This window comes from Crinia signifera, chromosome 9 (genome assembly GCF_055691185.1).
Source record: "Crinia signifera chromosome 9, ASM5569118v1, whole genome shotgun sequence".
Taxonomy (NCBI): Eukaryota; Metazoa; Chordata; class Amphibia; order Anura; family Myobatrachidae; genus Crinia; species Crinia signifera.
Window position 1 is genome coordinate 15,859,811 of NC_139225.1, and position 27,435 is coordinate 15,887,245.

Consider the following 27,435-nt stretch of genomic DNA (forward strand, 5'->3'; position numbering starts at 1 on the left):
CATTGAACAACAGTCAAAATACCAACATGGTCAATATAACAACATTTATTATACCGACATGTTCAATTGACCGACATGGTCAAAATACTGACATTTAACATGCCGACAGGTCAACATCTCGACATGTGTTTCTATGGGGGGTTTTTTTGGTGTGTATGTCGACCTAGGTAAAACATCAGTATATTGACGGCATCCCTAGGACAGTTATAGATGAAATACCAGCAATGTTAACGGCTCAATGTGATGGCAGCCATTTTGAGGAGCCATTTTGTGGGCTGAGCCATATTCAGCTTTTCCAGTGGCTGGGAACTAGCGGTTTGTTTGAGGTGTGAGGTAAAATGTAATAGTTTCAGTTCAGGGTTCCCAAACATGTTCCTCAAGGCCCACTTACAGTGCAGGTTTAAAGGATAGCTATACTTGAACACAGGTGATTTACAATATGTAGTCCCTCAGTTTTTTTGATTGAACCATCTGTGCTCAAGTCTGGATATTACTAAAACCTGGTCCGAGGATGAGATCCGCTGTTACTAGCGAGTGTATAGGAATCCTGCACATGTATATAAGTGGGGCTTGGCAGCACGAGGTTAGCTCTTACCGCCTCAGGCCAGTATCACGGGGCACTTAGTGGCTGCTGGGACTTATTTGTGGGTTCTGTTACGTTGGGAAGAAAAACAATATTTTCTACCGACATTAGCTCCCGAGAGTGCAGTTGTATTGGGTGAATGTATCGCCCACATTCGGAGCCTGTCCCTGCGCTGTGCCATGCACATGCGCGGTAATGCTGTCCGCGGTGGACAGCGGCTATTTTGGGCAGAGGTTTCCTAGAGGACCCTGCTGGAACAACAGATAAAAACTGGGAGAAATAGCCACAAACATTGGTTGTTAAGTTGGATATGGCACCCTTGGATATGACGTGGATCTTCTGATCTCTGTGCTGCTTTGTGTTATATGTACTCTCCTTAGCCCGCACTATGCTGCGTCTATGGGGTCAGGACACCTTGGCCGTGTTGGGATACAGTAGTAGCTCATCGGCGTGTTTGCATGGCCAGCCCTGAGCTGCTTGTGTAATCCACGTGCTGTGCAGACCTGCTGGCTCTGTTCCACTCCTGGCTCCACAAGGCTCCGTTTACTTACAAGCGTTCCCCCGGCAACCAGAGGGCTGAGGCCTATGTTGTTTACGCCAGAGAGCCTCTCCCCTCCGTGGCCTTCCTGTGAGATGAGGAGAGGGTGAGGCCTCGCTAGGTCGACATTATGAAAGGTCAACATACACTAGGTGGACCACTACAGGTCAACAGGGCTTAGGTCGATACATGAATTAGGTCAACATGACTAAGATTGACAGGGTCGGAAGGTCGACAAAAGCATTAGGTCGACAATGGAAAAGTTGACCGTCGAGGTCGACATGATTTTTTCACGTTTCTTTTAAAACAAGGATTGCATGCCCAAAGCATGGCGAGCACAGCGGAACACTGATACGGTGTCCATGTCGACTCACCTCAAAAATCGGGACAAAAAAACATGAAAAACTCATGAATGTCGACCTTCATAGTGTCAACCCCATGACCCATACCCCAGGGGGGATATTTGCTAAGCATTGTGTTGGGTTGCGATCCGCCATCGCCATTTATCACCGGAACGTTTTGTCCGACGGGGATAGGAATCGCGTCGGTTGTGCTGGGAGGTGCAAATTTAGCTGCAATAAAGCATGGGACCCGGATGATAGTTAATAGGTGAACTTTTGATAAAAGGTTGACATGCACTATGTTGACATTGGCATAAAAACAGTGAAAAACTCATGTCAACTGTTTCCGTGTCACCATTTTTTGTCAATGTCGACCTGATTAAATCACTGACTTGCAAAATCGGGGGATTATTGCTGAAAAACTGCAAATTGGTAATTGCAGACCGAAGTTATTTCCCCCCGAGCATGCAGTTCTGCGTCAGATCCAAGGGGTCATTTACTATCTACATAAATGACATTTTATAGTTCTCCCCAAATATTTCCCAGTGCAAGTACTTGGCCTGAATTATTTAATTAATGCTACAAATTTGGCCCATCTTCCGCAAAGGTGGGAGAGGCAGAAGTCGTCCCATGGGTGGTTTGGGGTGGGTAACAAGGGGGCGTGGCAGCTTTCTGCGTAATATCATATGCTTGCCCCCTTTGCAGACTGTGCAGTAATATCGCATATATACTCGGGATGGTGGCAGAAGATCCGTCCGTGGCCGTCCTGTTGGTAGATCTGGCAGAGAGTTCCACAGACTGGGACCTGCTGGGCAGACTGGGAGCCATGCTCCTGTGGGAAGATGCGGAAGCCGTGATGAATGCTGCTGGAGCCTTGGGCACGTTGGTGAGTGACGCGTTTCGCACAGACTGTGAGGATTCTCCCCAGAGTATTGTGCCATCTGGGTGGCAACGAGGAGGAGTAGGGTGGGGCCTTTGTATATTAAGGGGTGTGGCCTCACAGGGTAGGGTTCAGATTCACATTATGCCCACAAGGTATGGCGCCTTATTGCCCATTATGCCTGGCGAACCACATGAAAAATAAAGCATGTGGGAGAACCCAGATTATGTGTTTGTACTGAAGTAGAAAGATACCAATATCAGACAGTGGTTTGCCAGTAAAACTGTTCTGGTATGTGTGATGGGGTACCGGATGAGTGACTGACAGTTGGGATTCAGATGGTCATTTCTCCGACATTGGAATCCCAACTGTCAGTAGCGCGACAGTCAGAATCCCAACTTGCACATGCTATTTTCCTTCGTGCGGTCCAAGACCCCCATAGGGGAACAATATATGACAAGGGGCTTCAATGCACTCACCCCTGTTGGGTTCCTGATGGCCGGGATTCCGATGTTGGTAAGTTATACCATACCCGTGTAATGTGCAAATACAGAAAGACAATATATACAGTACCCTAGTCATAGGAACATGTAGGTTGATAAGACCTGGATATAAAGGGCTGGAGTTTTTGCCTTACTGTTCAGCACCTGTGTGTAAAAGCCCAAACTGAATTAAATGCAAAATGGATTGATAAATAGAAAATGAAGTTAATTTAAATTGATTAACCCCACAATAAGTCATGTTCCTAATAAAGACTCCTATACCCCAGTTTTATCCTGCATTTTAATCTGAAAAATATACTTTCAGACTTACATATGTTTTTTCATCGCAACACTTACATATGTTTTTTCATCGCAACACCATGAACGCTTATACATTATTATTAGAAAAGCTGTATTCGGTCCGTGCCCGGTACTCACAAATAATAGGTCTATCACATCTTATTCCACAGGCAGAGAATGGTCGCGGCAGACGGTGGCTCCTCTCCTCGCCGGAGTCTGACTTCATCATTGAGAACATCACAAACCTCTTGGACTCTCAAAGCGACTGGACAGCCAGTAACTGTGCCCTGGTGCTTGCTCGCATCTCTATGTGCCACGATGGCTGTGCCCGGCTACTGAACCATCCCAAATCTGACATGATATTAAGAAAGATCATCTCATCACTTCATGTGGATGAAGCAGGTGAGCAGGAGTGTAGCATATGGGATTAAATCTAGGGGCTTTGGTAGGTACCCATGGCGGTTCCAGAATTGCAGTGCTAAGGCTAATCTTTATCACTAAACTTTAGCACACATCTCACATCTGAGCTTTAGTTAAGCTATTAATGAGCAGATATCATACTTTATATTGGTAATTCTGTTGCTATTCTCCTAGGTTGTGGGCTGAATGCGGCCTTCACTCTCGGACGTATCTGTGACACGGACATAGGGAGGAGACGAGTGCTTGGTCTGCGGGAGGCAAACAACATGGTGAGTAAGCAATATTGCTGGGGTTGTTCTTGGTAGATGCTGGGATCGATGTTACCAGAGTATGGACTACATGATTTTCTTTCATGGCGGTAAATATGACCTTGGGCTGGTGTCACCAATGACCTATTGTCAGTAAGTGTATTCATCCCCTGATAAGTCTAGATCTCTGCTCTGGAGGCCATGATGTCCGGTGGTGATGCCGGAGGGAGCCGAAATGCCTGCTTTGCACTTACTTGCCTAGCAACTAGTGATGCGGGCCACCAGCATGTCCTGAGGAGCCAATACTTTCCTAAGGTCCTCGATACGCTCTGCCACCTACTGCAGTCAAAGGAACAGGAGACTTGTTGGTTCGCTGCCATGTAAGTGCTTTGGGTTCCTGTCAGGTGATCCATGATACCACCAGGTTCATGAGGAGTTGGGTGGAGGCAGTTACTAATTAGCTGAGTTCTAGCGGGGGGGGGGGATGTTGATTTGTGGCAGAGGAAGAGTAATGTATAGTTAAACCTATGGCCAATTGTAGAATTGGAATATTCACAGGATGAGATCAACCTCATAAATAACCTTTCATTGTCTGTTACCTTTGCAGAACTATTAAGATTCTATCCAAGTATCCGGCAGGAGTTGTGAGACTTCGTCAGCACCAGGTCCTGGAGACGGTCCTTAAGGTAAAATGCCAGTATTGGCACCAGGATCTTATTATCTGCCAGCCTTTAAAGGGATTTTGTGGCTAACTTACGTCCTCCTGCTTTGGTAGTGGTGGCAACTCTAGAGCGCCCCCCCGGGCTGCCACAGGGTTTCCATTAGTGGCAGTTAGTGAGGACCTCTGCTGGTCAGCCTCTGTAATGACCTCTAACATCTGGTTCTGCATTGGATGATGCTCCAATCGGGATACGGCAATTAGGTGGACCCTATTAAGGCCGACATGCATTAGGGCTTAGGTCGACACCTGAAATGAGTTGACACAAGCATCCGGTCGACAATGGAAAGGTCGACTTGAAAAAATGTCAACATGAGTTTTTTTGCATATTTTTGGTGGTATTTCATACACTACCATCCACTACGGCATGATGTGAGAATAAAATAGTGTGACCAGCACAGCGAGGCACCGTGTCCGAGTCATAACCCAATGGTGCAAATAGTTACACAGTATCACACATGCAGTGGCGTAACTACTAATTTTTCTCCCCCCTGCCACAAATTGAGGCAGCGCCCCCCCCTGTACCCTCCGTACCCGGTACCTCCTAGCGCTGGCACTTCTGGCGGGTCCCCGGCTCTGGCTGCTAATAAAAAGTGACACTCGGAAAATGTCTGCCGCGTGTCACTTTCTGTTAGCAGCCGGCAGGACAGAAGCGCCAGCGGCAGGAGGTAACAGCAGGCGGGGTGCGCGTCGCTTGCAGCCGGGAAGCCAGGCAGCCAGTGTGGGGAGCATGTTTAAAAGTAGGAGACGCGTCTCACCTACCCGGCGGCCGGCAGCAGCAGGGGGAGCGGCCTGGCCACACTGAGAGCTAGCCAGAAAACCCAGCACAGGAGTAGCCAGCCGCCCGGCTCCCCGCACCCAGAAGCGACGGCGGGCGGACACCAGCAGGTAACTATAGCCCCGCAGACCCCCCGGCGCCCACACCTTCTTAGCGCCTCCCCGCCACCGCGGGGGCTGCGGGACTATAGTTACGCCACTGCACACATGTCACGTGTCGGTGTAACACTGTCACACATCTCGCTAGTCGGTGTCATCCATCAGACTAGCTGCTCATGGCTGACTGAGCCCGGAATGTTCTCTGTCACAGGATGAATGGCGGCTGGCACCACACAGTGACAGAGCAGATTTCCTCTCCCACCATTGTGTAGTGTGACTGCAGGATTACATTCAGGTCGTAGTGACCTGCAGCCCCCCCAGTGTCTCCCATCTCCATGGAGACTTGGCCCATAAATATTTTACTGTCATTGCCATAGTCACTGGGCGTTCCGGTTAGAACCTGATTGTGAGCAGTGGTTGGCAGGTTACTACGTAGAAGGTCGCCATGGTTATTGTGGGGGGTAAAGTCACTTGTATCATGGAGAAGAGGGCTGGTGCTTCCTCACCCACTGTCCCTATATACCCCCAGACATGCAGTGTGTGCAACTTTTATATATTAGGATTAGGCAAATGTGGTTAAAAAATAAATAACCGCAAGTTGGCTGATGAGAGATTCAGAAAGTGAGAGATTTGGCAAGAAATTTACCTTGTTTTTTTTTTAAAGCGGCAATAATTTACACTGCAAAACCAGTTTGATTTTGCAGTGTAAATTATTGTCACTTTAAAAAAACCTGGAGATTTCTTCCCAAATCTCTCACTTTCTGAATCTCTCGTCCTAGTACATTTCAGCCTAAATGCGCTTATCGGCCTGGATCCATCTCTGTGCCCGTATCTTTTCTATTTGTGCCTGATAGCAAAAAGCCACAGCAGCACAGAGTATATCAGGAGATGAGTGATGAGGAGGGGGAATGAAGGTAGCAGGAAGCCACAGACTGAGTTATATAGTGGGAGGAGCAGGGCCACAGCAGCACAGAGTATATCAGGAGATGAGGGATGTGTCAGCGAGGACAGGGCTGTATGTGACAGGAACAGTGTCATGATGTGATGAGGAGAATGGAGGCAGCATGAAGCCACAGACTGAGAGTTATATAGTGGGAGGAGCAGGGTCCCCAGCAGCACAGATTATATCAGGAGATGGGTGATGTGTCAGTGAGGACAGGGCTGCGTGTGACAGGGCAGTGACATGATGTGAGGAGGGGAATGGGGGCAGCAGGAAGCCACAGACTGAGAGTTATATAGTGGGAGGAGCAGTGTCCCTACAGCACAGAGTATATCCAGGGGCGAATTTAGGGGTCAGGCCGCCCCTAGGCACAACATTTTTGTGCCCCCCCCCCCCCCCCCTATTTTAATGTAATCATATATGTATATACATTGTTATTTATATATTTCATAAAAATGTAACTGTAGCCCACCTTAATATTTTTTAAGCACTCTGGACTGCTCACTGTATGGAGGACCCGGAACGAGGCACTTATTAGCACAGTGATTAGCACAATGTCTCCATCAGTCTCTCTCCGGCTCACAAACTGTGACTGACTGAGCGCAGGGAGGATCTGCACGCCGCTCAGCTCAGCTGCTGGATACACAGCAGCCAATAGATTGTGTGTGTGTAGAGTAGCCAATGGGCGGGAGCCAGCAGCAGTGAGCCTGAGCCATTTCCGGACACGCAGGGGGACCGTTGGACCCAGCCACTAAGCGGTGATGTAATGTGCATGGAAGAGTGGGTGGGCAGTGGCGGGTGACGAACGGCGCTGCCACCGACATATGATAATTCATGTCTGCGGCGGCGCTCATCACTCGCCTCTGCCCAACCGCTGTGCCATTTAACAGAATGTCAGCCTGCCTGCCGCCCTTAATTGGTGCCGCCCTGAGGCCGGTGCCTCACAGGCCTAGGCACAAATCTGGCCCTGAGTATATCAGGAGATGAGTGATGTGTCAGTGAGGACAGGGCTGCATGTGACAGGGGCAGTGACATGATGTGGGGTGGGGAATGGAGGCAGCAGGAAGCCACAGACTGAGAGTTACATATTGGGAGGGAGCAGGGTCCCCAGCAGCACAGAGTATATCAGGAGATGAGTGGTGTGTCAGTGAGGACAGGACTGCATGTGACAGGAGCAGTGACATGGTGTGAGGAGGGGGAATGGGGCAGCAGGAGGCCACAGACTGAGAGTTATATAGTGGGAGGAGCAGGGTCCCCAGCAGCACAGAGTATATCAGGAGATGAGTGGTGTGTCAGTGAGGACAGGACTGCATGTGACAGGAGCAGTGACATGGTGTGAGGAGGGGGAATGGGGCAGCAGGAGGCCACAGACTGAGAGTTATATAGTGGGAGGAGCAGGGTCCCTAGCAGCACATTTTGTGGTGAATGTATCATGACAGCCCTGCCCCTGCTGAATAATTGCATCATTGTACAGTGGGGTGTGGGTCTTAATGAATGCTATCTACAGCCCCCTCCCACAGAACCTAATACAAATTTCAGCACGTTCGGGTGTAGTGTTGATGCAGTGTTGTGACCGGCATGTTTCTGTCTCAGGCGGTTGCAGCGTCGCACGCGGCCGGGGCAGACTTGCAGGAAGAGGTGGAGTTGACGTTACAGAACCTCCAGCGTCTTCCCCAGCCTGCGGCCCCGACTGCGAAGATCCTGGAGTCCGGTTCAGTGATAGTCAGCTGGGAGGAGCACAAACCGAAAAGTGGCCTTGCCGTGACTTACAGGTGAGAACCCTGCTATGTCCATATACAGTAGGTATGATATATATACACATACATGAAAAGCGTCAAATCCGATGTGTTTGGTCTGTGATTCGATGAGCAGTCCTGTGCACATGGGATCAGAGCCGGAGATCGGACCTGCTGCACCAAGGATCCATCGGATCCCGCAGCCGGGATTGGGATCGTATACGATGTGCTCAGCCATAGGATTTACTAATGCTTCTAAAAATAGAAAGTACAGGCGTGGCCCATAGCAACCAATCAGAATCTAACTCTTTTTTCTCTGCTGCATCCTTCAGTTGGACAGAAATTGAATCCTACTGGTTGCTAAGGGCAACAACATCACCACTTGTCTGTTTTAGAAGCTTTAGCAAAAATGATCACCGGATTTAAAGCCTCTCGGTGATAAATATGCACCTAAATCCTGACAGGAAGGTTTGAATCTATGGACAGTAAGGGGGTAAAGCTTCCAAAAATATAAAAAGGGAATATTGGCAATAGCAACCAACCAGGTCTCAGCAGCCTCGAGAATAAAACTCGGATATCTGAGAGAATCCGTCCTATGTTGTCCCCAATCCTCGCCCCCTGCTCTCACCCGCAGTATAAGATAAAGGGCCAAATATATTAAGACTTCACAAGTGATACAGTGGAGAGTATCAGCCAATCAGTTCCTGTCATGTTAGAGGATGTTAGCAAAATGACAGTTGGGGGCCGATTGGCTGTCCAATTTATCACTTATCTGAATACATTCGGGTTACAACCACATGACTGACCGCCATTACTTTCCTGTCCGCAGTCTGTTTGATGGCGACAAGCTCCTGTACCACGGCGCTTCCTTCTCCTACATCATCCCGCACTGCAATCCCGGGCAGCACCATCTGAGAATTGTCATGAAAAGCGAAGGCGACCAGAGTGCAGACAGTCCCATCACCTGCGTGGCGGTGGAGGAACCATTGCCGGGCTGCCCCTCGGATTTCCAAGTGGTGGGACGCACGGCCAAAAAAGTGAAGCTAAGTTGGAGCCCACCCGCAGCAAACTTCAGCGCGCACATTAAGTATTACGTGGTCTATAGAGATGAGATGCTCGTGGAGACCACAGCGGATCTGAGCTGTATTGTCGGGGGTTTATCCCCTTCCACCAGTTACACTTTCAGTGTGTGTTCCTGTAACTCCAGGGGCCACAGCCCAAAGGTCTCCTTGGTCACCAGGACAATGGACAGAGGAGACCATGCTCCAGACAGGCTCAATGTCTACGTCATTGGCCGAAGTGAGATGTTCATCACGTGGGAAGTTCCCAAAGACCCCACCGGCAGATTTTTTAATTATGAGCTGAGCCTGGATGGGAAGTCGGTGTACCTAGGCACAGAGCGATCTTATACAGCGCGGCGCCTTACGCCCAACACCGAGTACACATGTACTGTGTGCGCAATCACAAGCGAAGGCCGCTTCGAGAGTCGTCCCGTCACCAAGCGCACTGCTAGAGATGAGTACAGCAACCTGAACAAGTGAGTCACAATACCACCATGGCGAGATGCATTTTCCTTCAAGTTATGGTGTCCTACCTAGTTGTTATAGTCAGGTGTTATTATACCCAGGCAAAAGGCCACTGGCAACTTTGAATCAAGACCATATTTTGGAACCTAGATGCTTGCCTATGTAACCCTTGCTACAGGCTGATACACTGCTGCTCCATTCTGCTCCTTTTTGCACTGACCATCTCTCCCACCCAGAATATATTAAAAAATACTATATTTTTAAAATTATAATTTAATCTTGCCCAATTGTACATGTAACGTTCTTTCTACCCCATCTACACTACAACATGTCTCATCGCTCTGCATCTTTAGGATTTCTCTTCAGCTGCCCCTTTTTCTCTGGAACTCTCTACCTTATTCCATCAGACTCTGCGCCCATTACTCCAGCTGTACGAGATACCTGAAAGCTCCCATTCTAGAAAAGATGACCGACCCATTCTAGAAAACTCACCCTGCTTCCCGTCCTCGCCAGTGCCTTCTACAACGTTATACTTTCTGCCGGCATAGGCAGCCCACACCTTGCGGATCGCTTGTTCCATTTAGACTTTAATTCCTTTGGACCAGGGATGGGGAATATTACGCTGTGTGTCTCCCTGCAGTAGTGTTACCACCCATGATTCTGTTGCTTGGAGAAAAATAGGGGGAACCACACGCTCTCTCCACTCCACCCCTGTTATGGACTACCAGCCTAGGATAATTAATCTGGCACTGATTAGGAAACCTAAATACGCTGCTTAGTAACTCTGGTGTATATCCTATTACTGCATTATTATTAAGAGTTGAAGTAATCTAATTAGGAACGTACAAGCAATTATTACATCAGTAGGATCTATCACCTACAGGACCTCAGGGATTCCTGAGGAATTGATACACTGGACTTGAATAAATTTGGGTCAGGCCACAGACTGGTATGGCACACTGGGGGAGATGTATTAAACGTTCCCAAGAAGACAAATGTAGGTTCCTTGTATCATTTATCCAGTACAGTCTGAAAAATGATTGGTAGAAAATGATTGGTTTGATACATCTCCTTGTGTTCATTCCTGTGTCTTCCAAAACCCATGCAGTTCCTCTTCCCTGCCCCGGGTGTCGCTTTCTGCTGTGGTGCTTCTAACACAGTGTGGTCTGCATATCAGTGCTGAAATACAGACCCTACTGTACTACAAGAACCATAGCGGCACCCCAGGCAGGGAAGAGAAACTGCATGGGTTTTGGACAATATAGGGTGCTACAATGGACCCAACATCTCCCTACAAAGTTTTATGTCTATCAGCATTTATTACAGTAATGGCTGCCAGCAGTATAGCTATAATCTGACTAAGGATAATCCAGTTTAAATATAAATCTCTATGAAGCCTGCGATGATTAGCTGGAGCATTATATGTGGCTGTGTAGCAGGAGAGAATGACCGACGACTGCATGACCTCATTATCCTAATCCTATCTGGACTTTATATTTCTTTATAGGAACCAAACCGGAAGTAACCGGCACGCGGCCAGTTCACCGACCACAGAACCCACGGATCACAATGAGAAACAGCCCCGGGCCGAGGCGCCGCGCAGGAGCTCTCTCACCAAGAGCCAGAGCCTGCGGCTGGTCATGAGCAGGCAGAACAGCCGGCTGAGGGGAGACGGCAAAGTCCTCGCCAACAGATCACGGTACCAGGCCCCGTATTATACCTCTGCTAATCTATGGCAGTCATAGGCTGTATGTAATATCTCCTTCTAAGGGTCCTTCAGCAACCACAAAAACCACCCACAGTCCTTCTGTATTTACCCACTTGGCAATGGTGGTGATGGTGGACGCCCAAATCCTGGTCTTTGGATTCTCGTCATTTAGACTTATGTAGAGAACCAGACACTACAACCCCGGCCCGGCCAATCCGTCCCATCAGACCGTGCAGTGTTGTGGCCATCTTGCCCCCCCTGTACAACGCCTGCATCTAGGTGCTTGATGTTGCAGAAGAACATGTAGACAAGCACGCTAGTAAGCGCAACTTTCTTTTTCTAGGAGAGAGTCGGTGACATCTTGGTCTGCGGAATCAAGCGAAGGCCCTCTAGCGACTCAACAGTCTTCAAGCCAGGTGAGAACATATGAGACAGACGGCGAGGGTCCATGGGTCAGATCATACTACCAGTGAGAATACCCTAGGACAATTGGAACATGATATGTACACGGCTAATACATGTTGGTTGTCCTGGTAGTCTAGGTCAGTTGGTCTCAACCTCGATCCTCAAGTACCCCCAACAGTGAATGTTTTCTAGGTCACCTGGCAGGTGACACATTTTAAAAGTTGAAACTAATTATTTCACCTGTGATTCTGTGCGGAGACCTGGAAAACGTGCACTGTTGGGGGTCCTTGAGGACCGAGGTTAAGAACCAATGGCCTAGGTCTCCTACATGCATGCATCGCATGCGGGATAGCAGCACGGGCTGCAGAAGGGCACTTGGTCAAGTGGTGGTCATCGGTGGTTCCCATGACCTACAATGCACAGGATTACCCGCTGCTTCCTGTCCTTCCAGGACCCTCCAATGTAGCGGCCGCCATGGCTTGGAGTCTTATAAACTTCTGTCCCCATTGTGCAGGTGACACCGACATCTCATAGTCTTATACCCAGTGGCGGAGAGCCACACGTAAAGAAGGCGCCTATACTCACACACTAACCCGCTCTTGTGTTTGCACCGCTCAGCCCTCCACGCCGTGCGATGTACCGGCCGGACAGACAGAGAAAAGCATACAGCAACGGGAGAACAAGATGTGTCCGGACCAGCCCCAAACCAGCCATGAAAGGAAGACGGAGAAGAATCCTATGGTCATAAATTTCTCTTATTCGTATATTGCCGTTTATTACCCAGCACTTTGTTCTCACAGTATGCTCATCCGTTCCCCTGGGCCTCCCCGATTTATTATATTTGTCAATAAGAGAAACGTTACCTGTATATAATGATCTGTAGTGTCCTGTAGGCAACAGGCAACCCTCCGGCTGCTGTGGAACTACACATCCCTGCATGCCCTGCCACAGTTTTTCTGTTGGGGCTTGATAAAACGGAGTCCAGTTCATGCTGGGATATGTAGAACTCAAGCTGCTGGCGTGCAACACATTGCTGTAGCTTACAAAGATTGCTGTAAGTAATTTTGTAAATCACAGTGGTCACAGCGCCACCTACTGGCTGCTAGAAGCTACTGGGCAACACACTCTGCAAATTTGTTCTCAAAATGGGTAAAACCATGTTGCGGCGCTGTAGATGGGGCAGATTCAACATGTGCAGAGAGAGTTAGATTTGGAGGGGGGGGGGGGTACAAACTGACATCTAAACTGAAATGTAAGTATAAAGCAGCCAGTATTTACCCTGCACAGAAACAAAATAACCCACCCAAATTAACTTTCTGCACCTGTTACATCTGCCTCCCTGCAGTGCAGCATGCTTTTTTCCCCATTTTGAGAACAACTTTGTCCTGCGGCCAGGCCTGCATAAGGGCCAGTGTAGCAGGTTCCTGGAAATCCTTTTAGTGTATTATCTTCCACTATAGGGATTCTCATGAATTAATGAATGTCAAATGTGGGCCATATAAAACACCTAGCACATAGTTTTCTAATAAATACTGTATTGCTGTATGCTGGTCCTCATTGTTGTTCTTTATACCTTCTATGCAGCCTCCAAAGATGATCCCGTTAAAGGCGCCAGACAGCGCGTGTGACCAGACGCTACAACCCTGTCTATCGCCGGACACCAAGAAGCCACAAAGTGCGCTGGGATTTAGGCTGACACCCATTGCGTCTCTCTGCAGCCTGGAGGCGGAGAATCTGCTCAATGGAAGAGCCAAGACCGAGAGCGAACTTATACGGCCACCGGCTGAGGATGGGCACAACAAGCCAACGTATGTGCCTACTACAACGCAACATAAATATAGCAAGCTGGAGATAGGTTTGTCCCAGGTGTCAGGCCTATGTATCTGAAACCCCCAGGAAATATCATAGTTCCATAACAGATAAATGTAGGCAAGCTGCTTAGGACTAACTGACCATGCTGGGCCTTGTAGTTCATAAACAGATGTGTGAACTAACCCGTTTCTTCCTCAGTATGTAACAAATATTTACAGCAAACGTTGCAATCTCTAATAAGTATCCTTATCTCACGCACAGCATCGCCCAAGAGTATACCAGAGGCCTGGACAAGGAAAGAAGTTTCAGTCACAAGAAAACACTACAGCCAGTGAAAGGTACCAGTGGCCCAGTTTGGTGTAATATATATTATACTGGATATATTTATGATGCTGATGACAGTGTTTAAGCTGAAACCTTGATCACAGCTTTGACTAACGTGTTCGTTTCGGGTTTACAACACATAATAGATTGACACATTGCAACATAGTAACTGATAGACGTGTCCATTATATGCTGAGGTGTGTTCATACAATCTGCAGCTGTACTGCTGCAAATAGCGAAACGCATTGTCAGTATTCACCCTGACTGAAGGTGCGGCCAGTACTGCTGCAAATAGCGAAATGCGTCAATGTCTATATTCATCCTAACTGAAGGTGCGGCCAGTACTGCTGCAAATAGCGAAACGCAGTGGAATCAATATTTACCCTGACTGAAGGTGCGGCCTGTACCACTCCTGCATGTGTTCCATTCTATAAATACAAGTCTATATGTGTAACCTACTACAATCTGTAAGGACATGCATGTTAATCACCTATCTTGTTATGATCTTGGCATATCCCCTAGTGAGGTACAGACACAAGAACATGAAGATCAATGCTTGGGACATCACTGGAACTTTAAGAAGCGGAGATGGGAAGTTGTGTAATGTTACTGGGAAGTGCCCCCCGACCAATAATGAGCATATACTGTCTCATCTATCTCCAATTTCCAAGAACCTGGAGCGGAAGGACAGAGATGTGCTACTGTCACGTCCTGCCGGTAAGACATGGTCCTATGGCTGGTCAGTACTGGAGCGGGAACCAGCTAATTTCCACCCAGTACAAACAGAAGAAAAACCCATTTCCAAATAATTTCAGCTTAAACTCTGGTTTTGTCTCCAGGTCTTCCTGTTCCCAGACAGCGCTCCTGGAGTCTCCCCGGCTCAGACCTATCACAGCTTCAGGGTTTAAAGACCACAGAAGGGAAGTCAATAGAAGCCATTAAAGGACCCAGGTATGAGACAGAGCTTCCTGGGGACTGAATGTCTTCTTGGTCCTCATTCACTATGGATCGCTTCTGTGACCACAGCCTAGTGTCCCGAGGGGTGTTGCCCCTGTTTTCCTTAAGTGACCATGCCAGGGACTGCGCTGAGAGGGTCGGGCAGCACAAGTAAAGTTAGACTTACTCAGGCTGCAGTCGCAGAGGGGCAACGACTGATAGTCACATTGTTCTTTTGAAATTGCAATCGCAAATGCAGGCAGGGGGTGGTGTGCGGGCAGGGGGTGGCATGCGGGCAGGGGGTGGTGTGCAGGCAGGGGGTGGTGTGCAGGCAGGGGGTGGTGTTCTCTGAAACCAGCAGTCTCCTGGCAGCCAGAAAATTAAATGCATTTACCCCCTTGAATTGCACCTTGTTTGCTTTTTTTTCCCCATCTGCACCTAACTAGGCCCTATTATATATATATATATATATATATATGTGTTGGGATCATTTGGTCTACAGCATGATGGTCGACAGTCATTAGGTCGACATGGGTCTAGGTCGACATGGGAAAAGGTCGAAAGGTCATTAGTTTGACAGGTCATTAGTTCCACAATGTCTAGGTTGACATGGGGTTTTTCACTGTTTTTTTTTACCTGAATGTCAACACAATCGACATGGGCACAGTTTAAAGTGCACCGCATCCCCTCGCTGCGCTCGGCACACTATTTTATCCTAGTGGATGGTAGTGCATGAAATACTGCCTGTCAGCACATGTCGGCTCAAAAAAAACAGTGAAAAATCCCATGTCGACCTTTTGACTGTCGACCTAGACACTGCCGAACTAACTACCTTTTGACCTAGAACCAAGTCGACCTTTCCCCATGTCGACCTAATGACTGCTGACCATCATGCTGTAGACCAAATGACCGCATCCCTTATAGATATCATGTCTCTCATTGCTTCCAGGAGTAAGAGGCCGCTGTCCAGAAATCTACGCAGAGACATCCAAGCCCTAATTGGAGACTCCAAGGTGACATTCCGACTTCTACCTCCCCCTAACGCCATGCCACAGAGAGTCCGCCCGCACCACTGACCGCACCGGAGCACCCACATACCCGTCATCCCTATGAGGGCTGTGCAACATGGGAACGTACGGCTGCAGTCACCCAACACCCACACATACAGGAATAAAACCACCCCCCAGTGGCCAACAACACTGATCAGGTGTCACGTTCTGCGCCACAGAAGACGGATGGAGCAACTGCTGGCGCCATGAGCTGTTGGAACGTATCATTACGGGGACAATGGGAAATTAGTGCTGTACGGAGATGAAAAGAGGGAATAATGGCCCAACGCCGGTTATGGGAATGTGTGCGGCTCAGATCTGCTCGGGGACAATGGCGAGGCGTGCGGAGCTGTGCCAGCAGCGTTCCGGGTTACTCATGTAGACTGAAATTACAGAAGCCTTCACTTTCCACAGCTATTAATTACTGGGCGCAGATCGCAATGTTTCCGTGTGACGTGCAGATGAGATCAGTAGAACCTAAAGGACGCAGCACCGTGATCACCGATAAAGTCGGATATGGTTGTCAAGGAAACAGGAAATGTGATTTATTTTTTTTGTAATAAAAATATATATTTTAGCGCATTTATAAGTGAAGAGCAGTAATTGGCTGGTTGGGCTGCTGTCCAATCAGCTGTCCTGCATAGTCCAGCATAGGAGAGGTCCTTTATTGCCAGGCGGTGTTCTAGGGCACATTCCCAGCAAACCCCAGTGTAGGCCACAGACAGCAGCTCTGGTTCTACCAACATTCGTATAGGAGAAATCTCCTATCGCGTCGGCCGGTTACACCTACAGTATTACCTGGAGTAGCGCAAGCTTATGTTTCTGTATACATTGGATTCATATGGAGATTATTAGTCCACTAGTAAGCCCGTTTGACGCAAAAGCTTCGAAAGCTAGTCTGCTACCTTCTGAGTTTGTGCATGTGCGAGAAAGAGATGTAGTTTCAGCTGATGTAGTTTCGCTTCCTGCCAGCAGATGGCAGTGTTTCCTCGTCACACGGACACTAGACATACGGTATATATAGAGGATATGGACACCCGGTGGCACAGTGGTTAGCTTTGCTGTCCCTACAGCACTGGGGTCAAGGTGTTGGTCCCACTCTGTGAGGTGGAGAATATAGATTGTAAGCAGAGCAGAGACCGGCGTGTAGGGTGCTGAATAGTATTGTACATGCTATGAGCTCAATCAGGGCCGGCGCCACCACTAAGCAGCCTTTGGCATTTGCCTAGGGTGCCGGCCACTGCAGGGCGGCAGTTAGGAGCAGGTCCCTGTAGATGGAGGTTAGCAGCAACTCCCCACTCCCCAGAGCGACTCGGTGGCCGACACCTCCGCATCACCCCCCGTGGAGTTACTCCGCGGCCCTAGCCGCATCACACCCGCCCCCTCACGTTGAACGTTGCTGTGGCCCGCTATGCAATACCGCGCACCCCCTCGTGGAGCGACCGGAGCAGGTGAGCGCCGTAGTGCCCGGCACCCCCCCCCCCCAGTGGAGCGACGGAGCGGCATCCCCCCCTCCACGGTGGAGCGGGTGAGCACCATAGCGCACCCCCCCCGCCTGGGCCTAATGCTAGGCTGGGTATATAACACTGCCCCAGCGGCGCATGCTCCCCCTGCCGCCCGAGTTCCCTCGCTATGCTGCAAGTGGATGTGTACCCTTAAACATCCGCTCACAGAGGACAAATCATTTGATGGTTGCTCAACCATCGATTGATTTTTTCTCTGTTCCCAGATGAAGGCAAGCCAGGACTGATGGCCGCTCTTCTATGAATTGGGGGCGGGCGTCATGTGACATCATCTGCCTGCCCCGACCATCTGGACTCAAGCATGGATATTCTTAAAACCTGGTGGAGTTTGGTGTTATGGTGTGAAAGTGCAGCAGGTCCTATACCGGAGCACCAACCACGTTCACATGACAGGAACACGGCACAAAATGGCTGTCATTCAGGCCACAAAATTTATTTTCTTTAATAGCAAAAATATTTCACTCATAGAATTTAATGTCGGGCGTAAGATTTATCGGTGAGGAAAGTCCCTGGCCCTGCAAACAGATTAAGGCCAATCCGGGTGAAAACAGGTCACTTACGGCAGCGGCAGGATTGCAGCACTGTCCGCTGACCATATCAACTAGGTGCAGGAAGGCTGCTAACATTCAGCCTATCAACTCCTTTGGAACTAATGAAATGACTGAGGTACCATGTGCCTCATACCTCGGTGCAGACACTAGTGAACGCACAGGAAGCTCGCAGAATGGCTGCCACTAGTTTATGCATCTTCTTAGTTAATGCTGCAGGATAGAACAAGACTGAGCGCTGTACACTAGATCACAATGGAAATGATTGCTTAGGCCGGAGATGTACCAACAGTCAGTGCTGTCATTGTTCGTACACATGCAGCCAGCACCTCCGTCCGTGATTGGAGGATATCTTATGTCCAATCCTGAAGCAGTACCCAATTACAAGAGGCGGGTCCGTACCCTGATGTACCAGTCACGGACACACAGTAAATCAGACTTTGATCTGCGGCGGAGGCTGGATCCCGATCTCTGCACGGAGCGCCTCCACCGTCTGCTCCCAGCGTTTCTCGTAGTAAAAATTGAGGACACAGCGGGCGCCACGCCCATTCTGCACCGCCCAGGGAACCAGCTCCAGCAGTTTCTGATTCCTCCTACAAAAACAATCAGAGTGTAAATGCATCATGTGATGCCCCCAACTGGCAGGACCACTACAGTACACACTGATGAAATCACACAATGATAAGTCGATGTGCGGCTGTTAAGTTCTCTTATCTTACTTGGCACTGAGGCGGAGAGGCCCAAATACGGCTCCCAGGATACACATGGGCAGTCCTGTCTGAACGGCTTCGAACCACTTCACCACCACCTCCCCTGCCGGAGAGACAGATGTGTCAGCAGCTGCTGACCTCCTGGCGAGATCCTGCCACAGGCAGCGGTGCACTCACCTAGCATGTTGGTTGGCATCCCCAGTAGCGTGTGCATTAGGTCATGGACCTCCCGATACCGCTGGGCTACATATGCCAACTCCTCATTATCTACAAACTTCACAGGCATGCGGGTGTCTGGGGTGACCCGCTGGAGATAAATCACAACATCGGGGTTATTGCAGGATACTGGCCAGGTGGAAGCATTAGCAAAGGTTAGTAGACCAATGATTTTCAACCTTTTTACCTTGTGGCACACTAAATAAGATTTTAAAATTGCCAAGGCACAGCATGAGATCCCCACAGGGCAAAAGACATTGGCCCACACAGGAAAAAAACTATTGGCCCCCATATAAAGAAAAAACAATCAGACTGGTCCCCACAGGTAACAAAAATAAAAGACATTGGCCCTTTACATGAAAAGAAGAGACCAGTAAATAACAGTTGAACTGGTGGTGGCTGTAAACTGGTTTGGGCATCTCTAGATCTGGGGGCACACCTGAGAACAGCTCAAGGCACACTAGTGTACCACGGCACAGTGGTTGGAAAACACTGGGTTAGACAATCATTTTATCTGAAGCGCTTCATCGACAGACACCCCAATAAACATTTTTCAAAATGGGGTTAATTACTTTTTGAGTAGATATTATTAACCGAAATAATTTTAAAAAGTGAAAATACAGTAATGAAGTTTTGTAACAAAAAAGAAATAATATTTGCCAGTTAAGACACCTACGGTACTTATGTAGTATCTGGGTGCCAGATTTTTTGATGTATGCCTTAACTGAAGGCATACAATCAGATGCGATGGACCCGATTTTTTTGGAAAAATCGGGTCGATTGCATCGCATGCAACCAAATCGCATGCGATGCGATCGACGCGATTTTTACATTGGATTCAATGTTAAATGCCCCCAAGACCCCATTTTTTATTGTATACCCACCCTGTTCATACCCCCACTATCCAAGTGGGCATGGAGTTGGTTTTATATAGCGTGGCGAGCCACCGAGCCCGAAGCGTGGCGAGCGGACGCGGAATACATTTTAAGTAATCCGCGTCCGCTCGCCACGCTATATAAAATCAACTCCATGCCCAGTTGGATAGTGGGGGTATGAACAGGGTGGGTATACAATAAAAAAATGGAGTCTGGGGGGTATTTAACATTGAATCCAATGTAAAAATTGCGTCGATCGCATCGCATGCGATTTGGTTGCATGCGATGAACACGATTTTTCCGACCCGATCAAAAAAATCGGGCGCCCAGATAATACATAAGTACCCACCTACTTGTCTGCGTCTCATCCTGTCGCCCTACAGGCAGTACTACTAGTCCTATCATTGGTTTTCTAGGTCCCCTGTGGGCAAGAATGTTATTAAAAGGGGCAGTACGGACGGTGTAATGGTTATAGCATTACTGCCTCACAGCACTGAGGTCATGGGTTCTATCCCCACCATGTGTTATATATATGGGGCAGTACGGATGGTGTAATGGTTACATTACTGCCTCACAGTACTGAGGTCATGGGTTCTATATCCACCATGTGTTATATATACGGGGCAGCACGGATGGTGTAATGGTTACATTACTGCCTCACAGCACTGAGGTCATGGGTTCTATCCCCACCATGTGTTATACATACGGGGCAGTACGGATGGTGTAATGGTTAGAATTACTGCCTCACAGCACTGAGCACAGGGGTTCTATCCCCACCATGTGTTATATATACGGGGCAGTATGGACGGTGTAATGGTTAGCATTACTGCCTCACAGCACTGAGGTCATGGGTTCTATCCCCACCATATGTTATATATACAGGGCAGTACGGATGGTGTAATGGTTACATTACTGCCTCACAGCACTGAGGTCATGGGTTCTATCCCCACCATGTGTTATATATACGGGGCAGTACGGATGGTGTAATGGTTATAGCATTACTGCCTCACAGCACTGAGGTCATGGGTTCTATCCCCACCATGTGTTATACATACGGGGCAGTACGGATGGTGTAATGGTTAGAATTACTGCCTCACAGCACTGAGCACAGGGGTTCTATCCCCACCATGTGTTATATATACGGGGCAGTATGGACGGTGTAATGGTTAGCATAACTGCCTCACAGCACTGAGGTCATGGGTTCTATCCCCACCATGTGTTATATATACGGGGCAGTACGGACGGTGTAATGGTTATAGCATTACTGCCTCACAGCACTGAGGTCATGGGTTCTATCCCCACCATGTGTTATACATACGGGGCAGTACGGATGGTGTAATGGTTAGAATTACTGCCTCACAGCACTGAGCACAGGGGTTCTATCCCCACCATGTGTTATATATACGGGGCAGTATGGACGGTGTAATGGTTAGCATTACTGCCTCACAGCACTGAGGTCACGGGTTCTATCCCCACCATGTGTTATATATACTGGGCAGTACGGACAATGTAATAGTTAGCATTACTGCCTCACAGCACTGAGGTCATGGGTTCCATTCCCACCATGGCCCTAACTGTGCAGCATTTGTATATTCTCCCCGTACTTGCGGGTACTCCGGTTTCCTCCCACAATCCAAAAATATACTGGTAGGTTATTTGGCTCCCAACAAAATTAACCCTAGAATGAATTTGTGTGCGTGTACATGTGGTAGGGAATATAGATTGTAAGCTCCACTGGTGCAGGGACTGATGTGAATGTTCAAATATACTCTGTACAGTGCTGTGGAATATGTGTGCGCTATATAAGAAGCTGTTAATAAAGAAATAAGAGAAATGCAAATAAAACCCAGGAGAGCCAGTGTGAAATGGGTATTCACACGGTACGCATCTATGCCCCCCTGGTGGCCTTACATAGATTACACTATTGCTCTGCACCACTTTGAAAGCCCGGCTTCCTTTATGCGTTCCGTGGATCCAACCGTGGGGGCAGCGCAGTTTTCAGGCCCGAAGCTGGCGAAGCTCCCTGAATATGAGGAATTATTGTTCTCTGCCATCTCATCACTAAATTCCCTGTCACGGTCTGGTCGGCCGATTCACCAGATACCTCAATCTGAATCGCCACCAGAGACTTATGGATACCCCAGCAGGTGCGAATGCTAAAATTTCCAAACTCACACTGCCACCAGCAAAAGGAAATAAAAAAAAAATATATGGATATCCGATATTCCTTTTGTCATTTATTTATATCTAGGCTTACCAAATTGCAAAACTCAGGTAGCGTTTGGCCTCACAGGCGCTTAGATATGTTATGGACACGGAGAATACGCTAGAATTAATTCTTTTAATCCAAACAAAACATTCCAAGGTCAATACAAAACAATTACAAACAGACAGGAAATACAGTACATAGAAATAATATGTCAGAACCTAACTTACACCAAGTACTTGGCAATCTGTTGTGAGGGACTGCACAGGAATACAGGGTCACTTCCAGCCTTCTCGCTGATCCCCATTCAAAATCATTGATGGTTTATGGCCCAAGTAGAATACTTTTGCCATCGATGGGGAGAACCAGATTGTTTCCCTACATCGATGGCACAGCAAAACCGATGTTTTGCTCTTTTTTTTTTTTTCAAAGTGCCGGGGCACGGATCATAGCCCTGCCCCCAACACCCAGGAAGCCCAGCCCACAGGCCACTCACTCAAACATAATAGAGGACCATCGATATATAAAAACTATCGATGGTCACCCATTGAATAGTTTTACACTAATGATGGCCAGTTGCACTTTTGCCATCGGTGAGAGAGAGAGACAGTTATACCCTGCAGATTCATGCCCTCACCCTTGTGGTTTAACCAGCTCACTGCTGGACAATGGACAGTTAGGACCTCCTTACAAACTGTGGGCAACAGACATGGTAGGGGGTTCAGTCAAGAGGACACAGATCTCCTTCAAAGAGAGAGGGGTCTTGTAACGAGATCTATATCTGTCTCCCTTGGATGGATTTATGACTAGCCAGGTAGTTTGGTGGATCGTTTATCCAATTCATATGCATCACAATTTAGAACAGTAACATATTCCCAACTGTAGAGTCACTCCTGCAGGATCTATTAATTGCTCCCTGGAAGCAACGTTACTTCGGACTGACATTACGTACCCAGGTATGGGGTGACTCTATGATCTATGATGCTACCAGTCTGTATGCGGAGCATTCCGACCACCAGAATAATGTGTACCGCGTAGGCGACTTACATTGACATCTAAGAATCGGACATACTCTCTTCCAAACGTCCCATCCGGCAACTCTCGGAGTCTCTCAATATCCAGATTAGACATGAGAATACGGGGCCGTTCTCTGCGGGGGGAGAGGAGGGACTATGTCAGACAATCCGCCATCTCCCGTAGTACTATTACTTGGCTTATATGTAATAAAGCGATACACGGGTCTGGCGTTATAATCATGTTATATATTGGGCCGGCTTCTACTGATCATCATGTGACAATGTGCAGGTGTCTAGTGATCCCTACACATGCTGTATGATCATACTGTAATCATTACTATTTCTGACGCGGCGCAGTGATGTACCAATACGGATGATATACAGCTAGCAAGCCCACCTATGGCAGTGAAGGACTGTCATAGGTGGGGGCTGGCTTTGCCTGTGAGGAGGAAGGACCTCACTGTATATCTGTCTAGCAGTCACTGAGGTCTCTGAGATGGGGGCAGGGCCTCACTGTATATCAGTCTACCAGTCACTGAGAGCTCCTAGGTGGGGGCGGGGCCACACTGCATATCAGTCTACCAGTCACTGAGAGCTCTGAGGTGGGGGTGGGGCCACACTGTATATCAGTCTACCAGTCACTGAGAGCTCTGAGGTGGGGGCGGGACCTCACTGTATATCAGTCTACCAGTCACTGAGAGCTCTGAGGTGGGGGCGGGGCCTCACTGTATGTCAGTCTAGCTCGGTGAAGTGATAAACTGTCTGGTTTTTATCACCGGCCAATCAGCTCTTACCTGGCATTTTTCAAACCAAGCCTGTAGTTTCACAGGTAGGAGCTGATTGGCCGGTGATAAAAACCAGACAGTTTATCACTTCTCCAAGCTTAATAAATCTACCCCTCAGCTCTCTGAGATGAGGGCGGGGCCTCACTGTATATCAGTCTACCAGTAACTGAGAGCTCGGAGGTGGGGTGGAACCTCGCTGTATTAGTCAGTCTACCAGTCACTGAAATTTCTGAGGTGGGGGCGTGGCCTCACTGTATATCAGTCTACCAGTCACAGATCTCTGAGATGAGGGCGGGGTCTCACTGTATATCAGTCTACCAGTCAGAGATCGCTGAGGTGGGGGCAGGGCCTCACTGTATATCAGTCTACCAGTCACTGAGATCTCTGAGGTGGGGTGGAACCTCGCTGTATGTCAGTCTACCAGTCACTAAGATCTCTGAGATGAGGGCGGGGCCTCACTGTATATCAGTCTACCAGTCACTGAGAGCTCTGAGATGGGGGCAGGGCCTCACTGTATATCAGTCTACCAGTCACTGAGATCTCTGAGGTGGGGTGGAACCTCGCTGTATGTCAGTCTACCAGTCACTGAGAGCCCTGAGGTGGGGGCGGGGCCTCACTGTATATCAGTCTACCAGTCCACTGAGAGCTCTGAGGTGGGGTGGAACCTCGCTGTATGTCAGTCTACCAGTCACTGAGAGCTCTGAGGTGGGGGCGGGGCCTCACTGTATGTCAGTCTACCAGTCAGAGATTGCTGAGGTGGGGGCGGGGCCTCACTGTATGTCAGTCTACCAGTCACTGAGATCTGAGATGAGGACGCGGCCTCACTGTATATCAGTCTACCAGTCACTGAGAGCTCTGAGATGGGGGCGGGGTCTCACTGTATATCAGTCTACCAGTCACTGAGATCTCTGAGGTGGGGTGGAACCTCGCTGTATGTCAGTCTACCAGTCACTGAGATCTCTGAGGTGGGGGTGGGGCCTCACTGTATATCAGTTTACCAGTCACTGAAAGCTGAGGTGGGGACGGGGCCTCACTGTATGTCAGTCTACCAGTCACTGAGAGCTCTGAGGTGGGGGCGGGGCCTCACTGTATGTCAGTCTACCAGTCACTGAGATCTCTGAGATGAGGGAGGGGCCTCCCCTGATCTCTAGTGTGCAGCTGCTTAGCAGGCATTAGACTGGGTATTAGATAACGACCACCGTCATCAGTCAATGGTCAGTTTATTCCCGGTCACAGAACAGTTTCAAAGGCAAAATCAGCAACTTCACACAATATATCTTATATTTGCTCTCTATGTGGCGGGGGTTAATGCTGAATGGATTATATCATAATGGATATGTACAACATTTCAGAAACTCACTGTAGAATCTGCAGCCCCTCTGGGTCATTTCTCATTGTTTCATGCAGATTTTGCAAGGCCTGAGCTCCCGTGGTTTCCCCCAGAACAGCGACCATATCTGCAGAGTAGAAATACAAATCTTACCATCCTGACAGTACTATGGTACTATGGCCCTTATTTCAGATCTGATCGCAGTACAAATTATTTCACAAAATGGGCAAAACCATGTGCACTGCAGGTGGGGCAGATGTAACAAGTGCAGAGAGAGTTACATTTGGGTGGGGTGTGTTAAAACTGAAATCTAAATTGCAGTGTAAAAATAATGCAGTATTTACCCTGCACAGAAACAAAATAACCCACACAAATCTAACTTTCTCTGCACGTGTTACATCTGCCCCACCTGCAGTGCAGCATGGTATTACCCATTTTCAGAACAAATTTGTACTGCGATCAGATCTGAATAAGGGCCTATGGGCCTCCAGTATGTCACAGGCTCCCAGTGATTGTATAGGAATATTGGCACATGCATTTTAGGCAGCAGTAGGTCTCATTTGCTACCGGTGTCAGGCAGCTCCTTACCGTGTCTGTACGGGTCATATAGAGACATCACGGCTGAGCCGGCAGACAGCAGAAACTTCTGCAGAGAGTTGGTGGGTATGTGGTTTGGGTACAATGTACCAGGTTCAGGACTCCCAGCACTGAAATTCCCTTCTGCTTCCTGTCCCTCTGCCACCATGGTATAAGCCCGGTTACAGGGTCGCCGGAAACCTGCCAGGAAAAAACAAGAAGAACGCCAAGATGTACAGGCAGGTACCGATTCCAAATCTAAAGTGACACACCTTAAATTACATCATAAGGTTCCATACATGACATGCATTGCCCACTTCTGAACTCACCAGCCAAAGAGGAGGCAGCAGTAATAAAGAACATACCCCAGGCCACAGATCAGTCTACTTGATCATTTGTGAAGTGAACGCAGCACCTGATTGGACAGGGGTCTCTGCCTATATAAATGTGCCCCTTTCCCCTCACAGTTCCATCCTGGACAGAGTGAATTGATCATCCCTACCCCAGCGGCCAACTATGGGGCTGCATGCTGGCGCAAACCAAAGGAATGGGGAGTCAACTATCCTATAATACAGCAGTCTATGTTCAATGATGTCACTAGGGGTCATTTACATACAATTTGGAGAATAAATGAGATCCAGCGGATCCATTTCCAGGTTGGTTACTGCAGCGAGGTGGGATTCTGCGGAGCCCTGGAGTTTACAGAGGCAATACCGGGCTATCATAGGACGGATGTTACAGCTGATTCATACACTCTGCTGGGTAACGTCATGTGGGGTCCCACAAACACAGTAAGAATGTATGCCGACACTATAATCCATACAATAGTAATCCATCTAAGTTATTTATATAGTGATATTATTATGCCAGCGTGTATACAGGCCCTTATTCTGGTTCACTCGCAAATTCCTTCTCAAATGGAGAAAACCATGTGCACTGCTGGTGGGGCAGATGTAACATGTGCAGAGAGAATTACATTGAGTTATTTTGTTTGTGTGCAGGGAAAATACTGGCTGCATTATTTTTTACACTGCAATATAGATCTCACTTTGAAGAAAAACCAAACCCAAATCTAATTGTCTCTGCATATGTTCCATCTGCCCCCCCTGCAGTGCACATGGTTTTCTCCATTTGGGAAGGAATTTGCCTTTGCGAGTGAACCAGAATAAGGGCCATAATGCATCACTTTCGATTAGATAGATAGATAGATAGATAGATAGATAGATAGATAGATAGATAGTGGGATATATACAGTATGGATCCAGAGACAAAAAGGTGTAATAATATACCCCCTGTGACCCCACCAGGGTGAGCAGCCATCCACAGGCAGAGAGAGTGACCCCCCGTGACCCCACCAGGGTGAGCAGCCAGCCACAGGCATAGAAATCCTTTGACCCCCTGACTCCAGGGTCAGACAGGTGAAGGTTATAGGGGCAGGGCAGTCACTTGCCTGTAAGTATGGGGGGAGCAGCAGCGGCCCTCATAACCCTCCATGCCGGGGCCAGCCACAGCCCTCTTGTCATCAGCCCCATGTTCTCTCTCTACCCTGGCTAGACAGCCTGCTGGGACTTGTAGTGCAGCAAGAAGTGACAGCAGCCGGCTACGGAAGCCGGGAAGAGACATACAACGCCACCTAGCGGTCCGAGTGGGTGCTGCAGCCAGAGACCGGCCATTACCCCAAGTTACCCCAGCAGCTGCACATAAGACGTCATCGAGAGCCGTTGCCAGGACAACCAGCGCCCGCCGGCACGCTAAGGGTTACTGTGTGTTTACCAGTTCGTTACATCAGCCATGAATGGGGCGGGGCGAGAACCAGGACCCGTCCACA

General features: G+C 48.6%; 2 protein-coding genes across 2 annotated transcripts in view; one reads left to right on the forward strand and one right to left on the reverse strand.

The window, feature by feature from the left end:
- LOC146037173 (uncharacterized) overlaps positions 1-17,075 on the forward strand; it is a 38,946-nt gene extending 21,871 nt beyond the window's left edge. The window contains exons 3-17 of the mRNA XM_083161141.1: positions 2,168-2,348; positions 3,295-3,526; positions 3,719-3,813; positions 3,976-4,172; positions 4,400-4,478; positions 7,920-8,098; positions 8,892-9,599; positions 11,096-11,287; positions 11,640-11,712; positions 12,320-12,442; positions 13,286-13,509; positions 13,775-13,851; positions 14,360-14,554; positions 14,677-14,788; positions 15,723-17,075. Of these exons, the coding sequence (XP_083017267.1) occupies positions 2,168-2,348; positions 3,295-3,526; positions 3,719-3,813; positions 3,976-4,172; positions 4,400-4,478; positions 7,920-8,098; positions 8,892-9,599; positions 11,096-11,287; positions 11,640-11,712; positions 12,320-12,442; positions 13,286-13,509; positions 13,775-13,851; positions 14,360-14,554; positions 14,677-14,788; positions 15,723-15,849 (2,794 nt within the window). The 3' untranslated portion in view covers positions 15,850-17,075. The remainder of the gene's footprint in view (positions 1-2,167; positions 2,349-3,294; positions 3,527-3,718; positions 3,814-3,975; positions 4,173-4,399; positions 4,479-7,919; positions 8,099-8,891; positions 9,600-11,095; positions 11,288-11,639; positions 11,713-12,319; positions 12,443-13,285; positions 13,510-13,774; positions 13,852-14,359; positions 14,555-14,676; positions 14,789-15,722) is intronic.
- A 682-nt stretch (positions 17,076-17,757) lies between these two features.
- Positions 17,758-27,405, reverse strand: COQ4 (coenzyme Q4). Its single transcript, XM_083161142.1, has 7 exons — positions 27,058-27,405; positions 25,620-25,808; positions 25,062-25,158; positions 22,948-23,050; positions 18,781-18,910; positions 18,613-18,706; positions 17,758-18,486 (listed from the first exon to the last, which is right to left on the reverse strand). The coding sequence occupies exons 1-7, from the start codon at positions 27,137-27,139 to the stop codon at positions 18,327-18,329; spliced, it is 855 nt and encodes a 284-aa protein (XP_083017268.1). The 5' UTR covers positions 27,140-27,405; the 3' UTR covers positions 17,758-18,326.
- Between the last annotated feature and the right edge of the window lie 30 nt (positions 27,406-27,435).

Excerpts from the sequence above, each read along its gene's own strand:
- COQ4 (XM_083161142.1), bottom strand. The coding sequence starts at position 27,139 with ATGGGGCTGATGACAAGAGGGCTGTGGCTGGCCCCGGCATGGAGGGTT. Across the intron at positions 25,809-27,057 it reads TGCTCCCCCCATACTTACAG|GTTTCCGGCGACCCTGTAAC; the intron begins GCAAGTGACTGC and ends TTTTCCTGGCAG. Across the intron at positions 18,707-18,780 it reads GATGCCAACCAACATGCTAG|GGGAGGTGGTGGTGAAGTGG; the intron begins GTGAGTGCACCG and ends TCTCTCCGGCAG.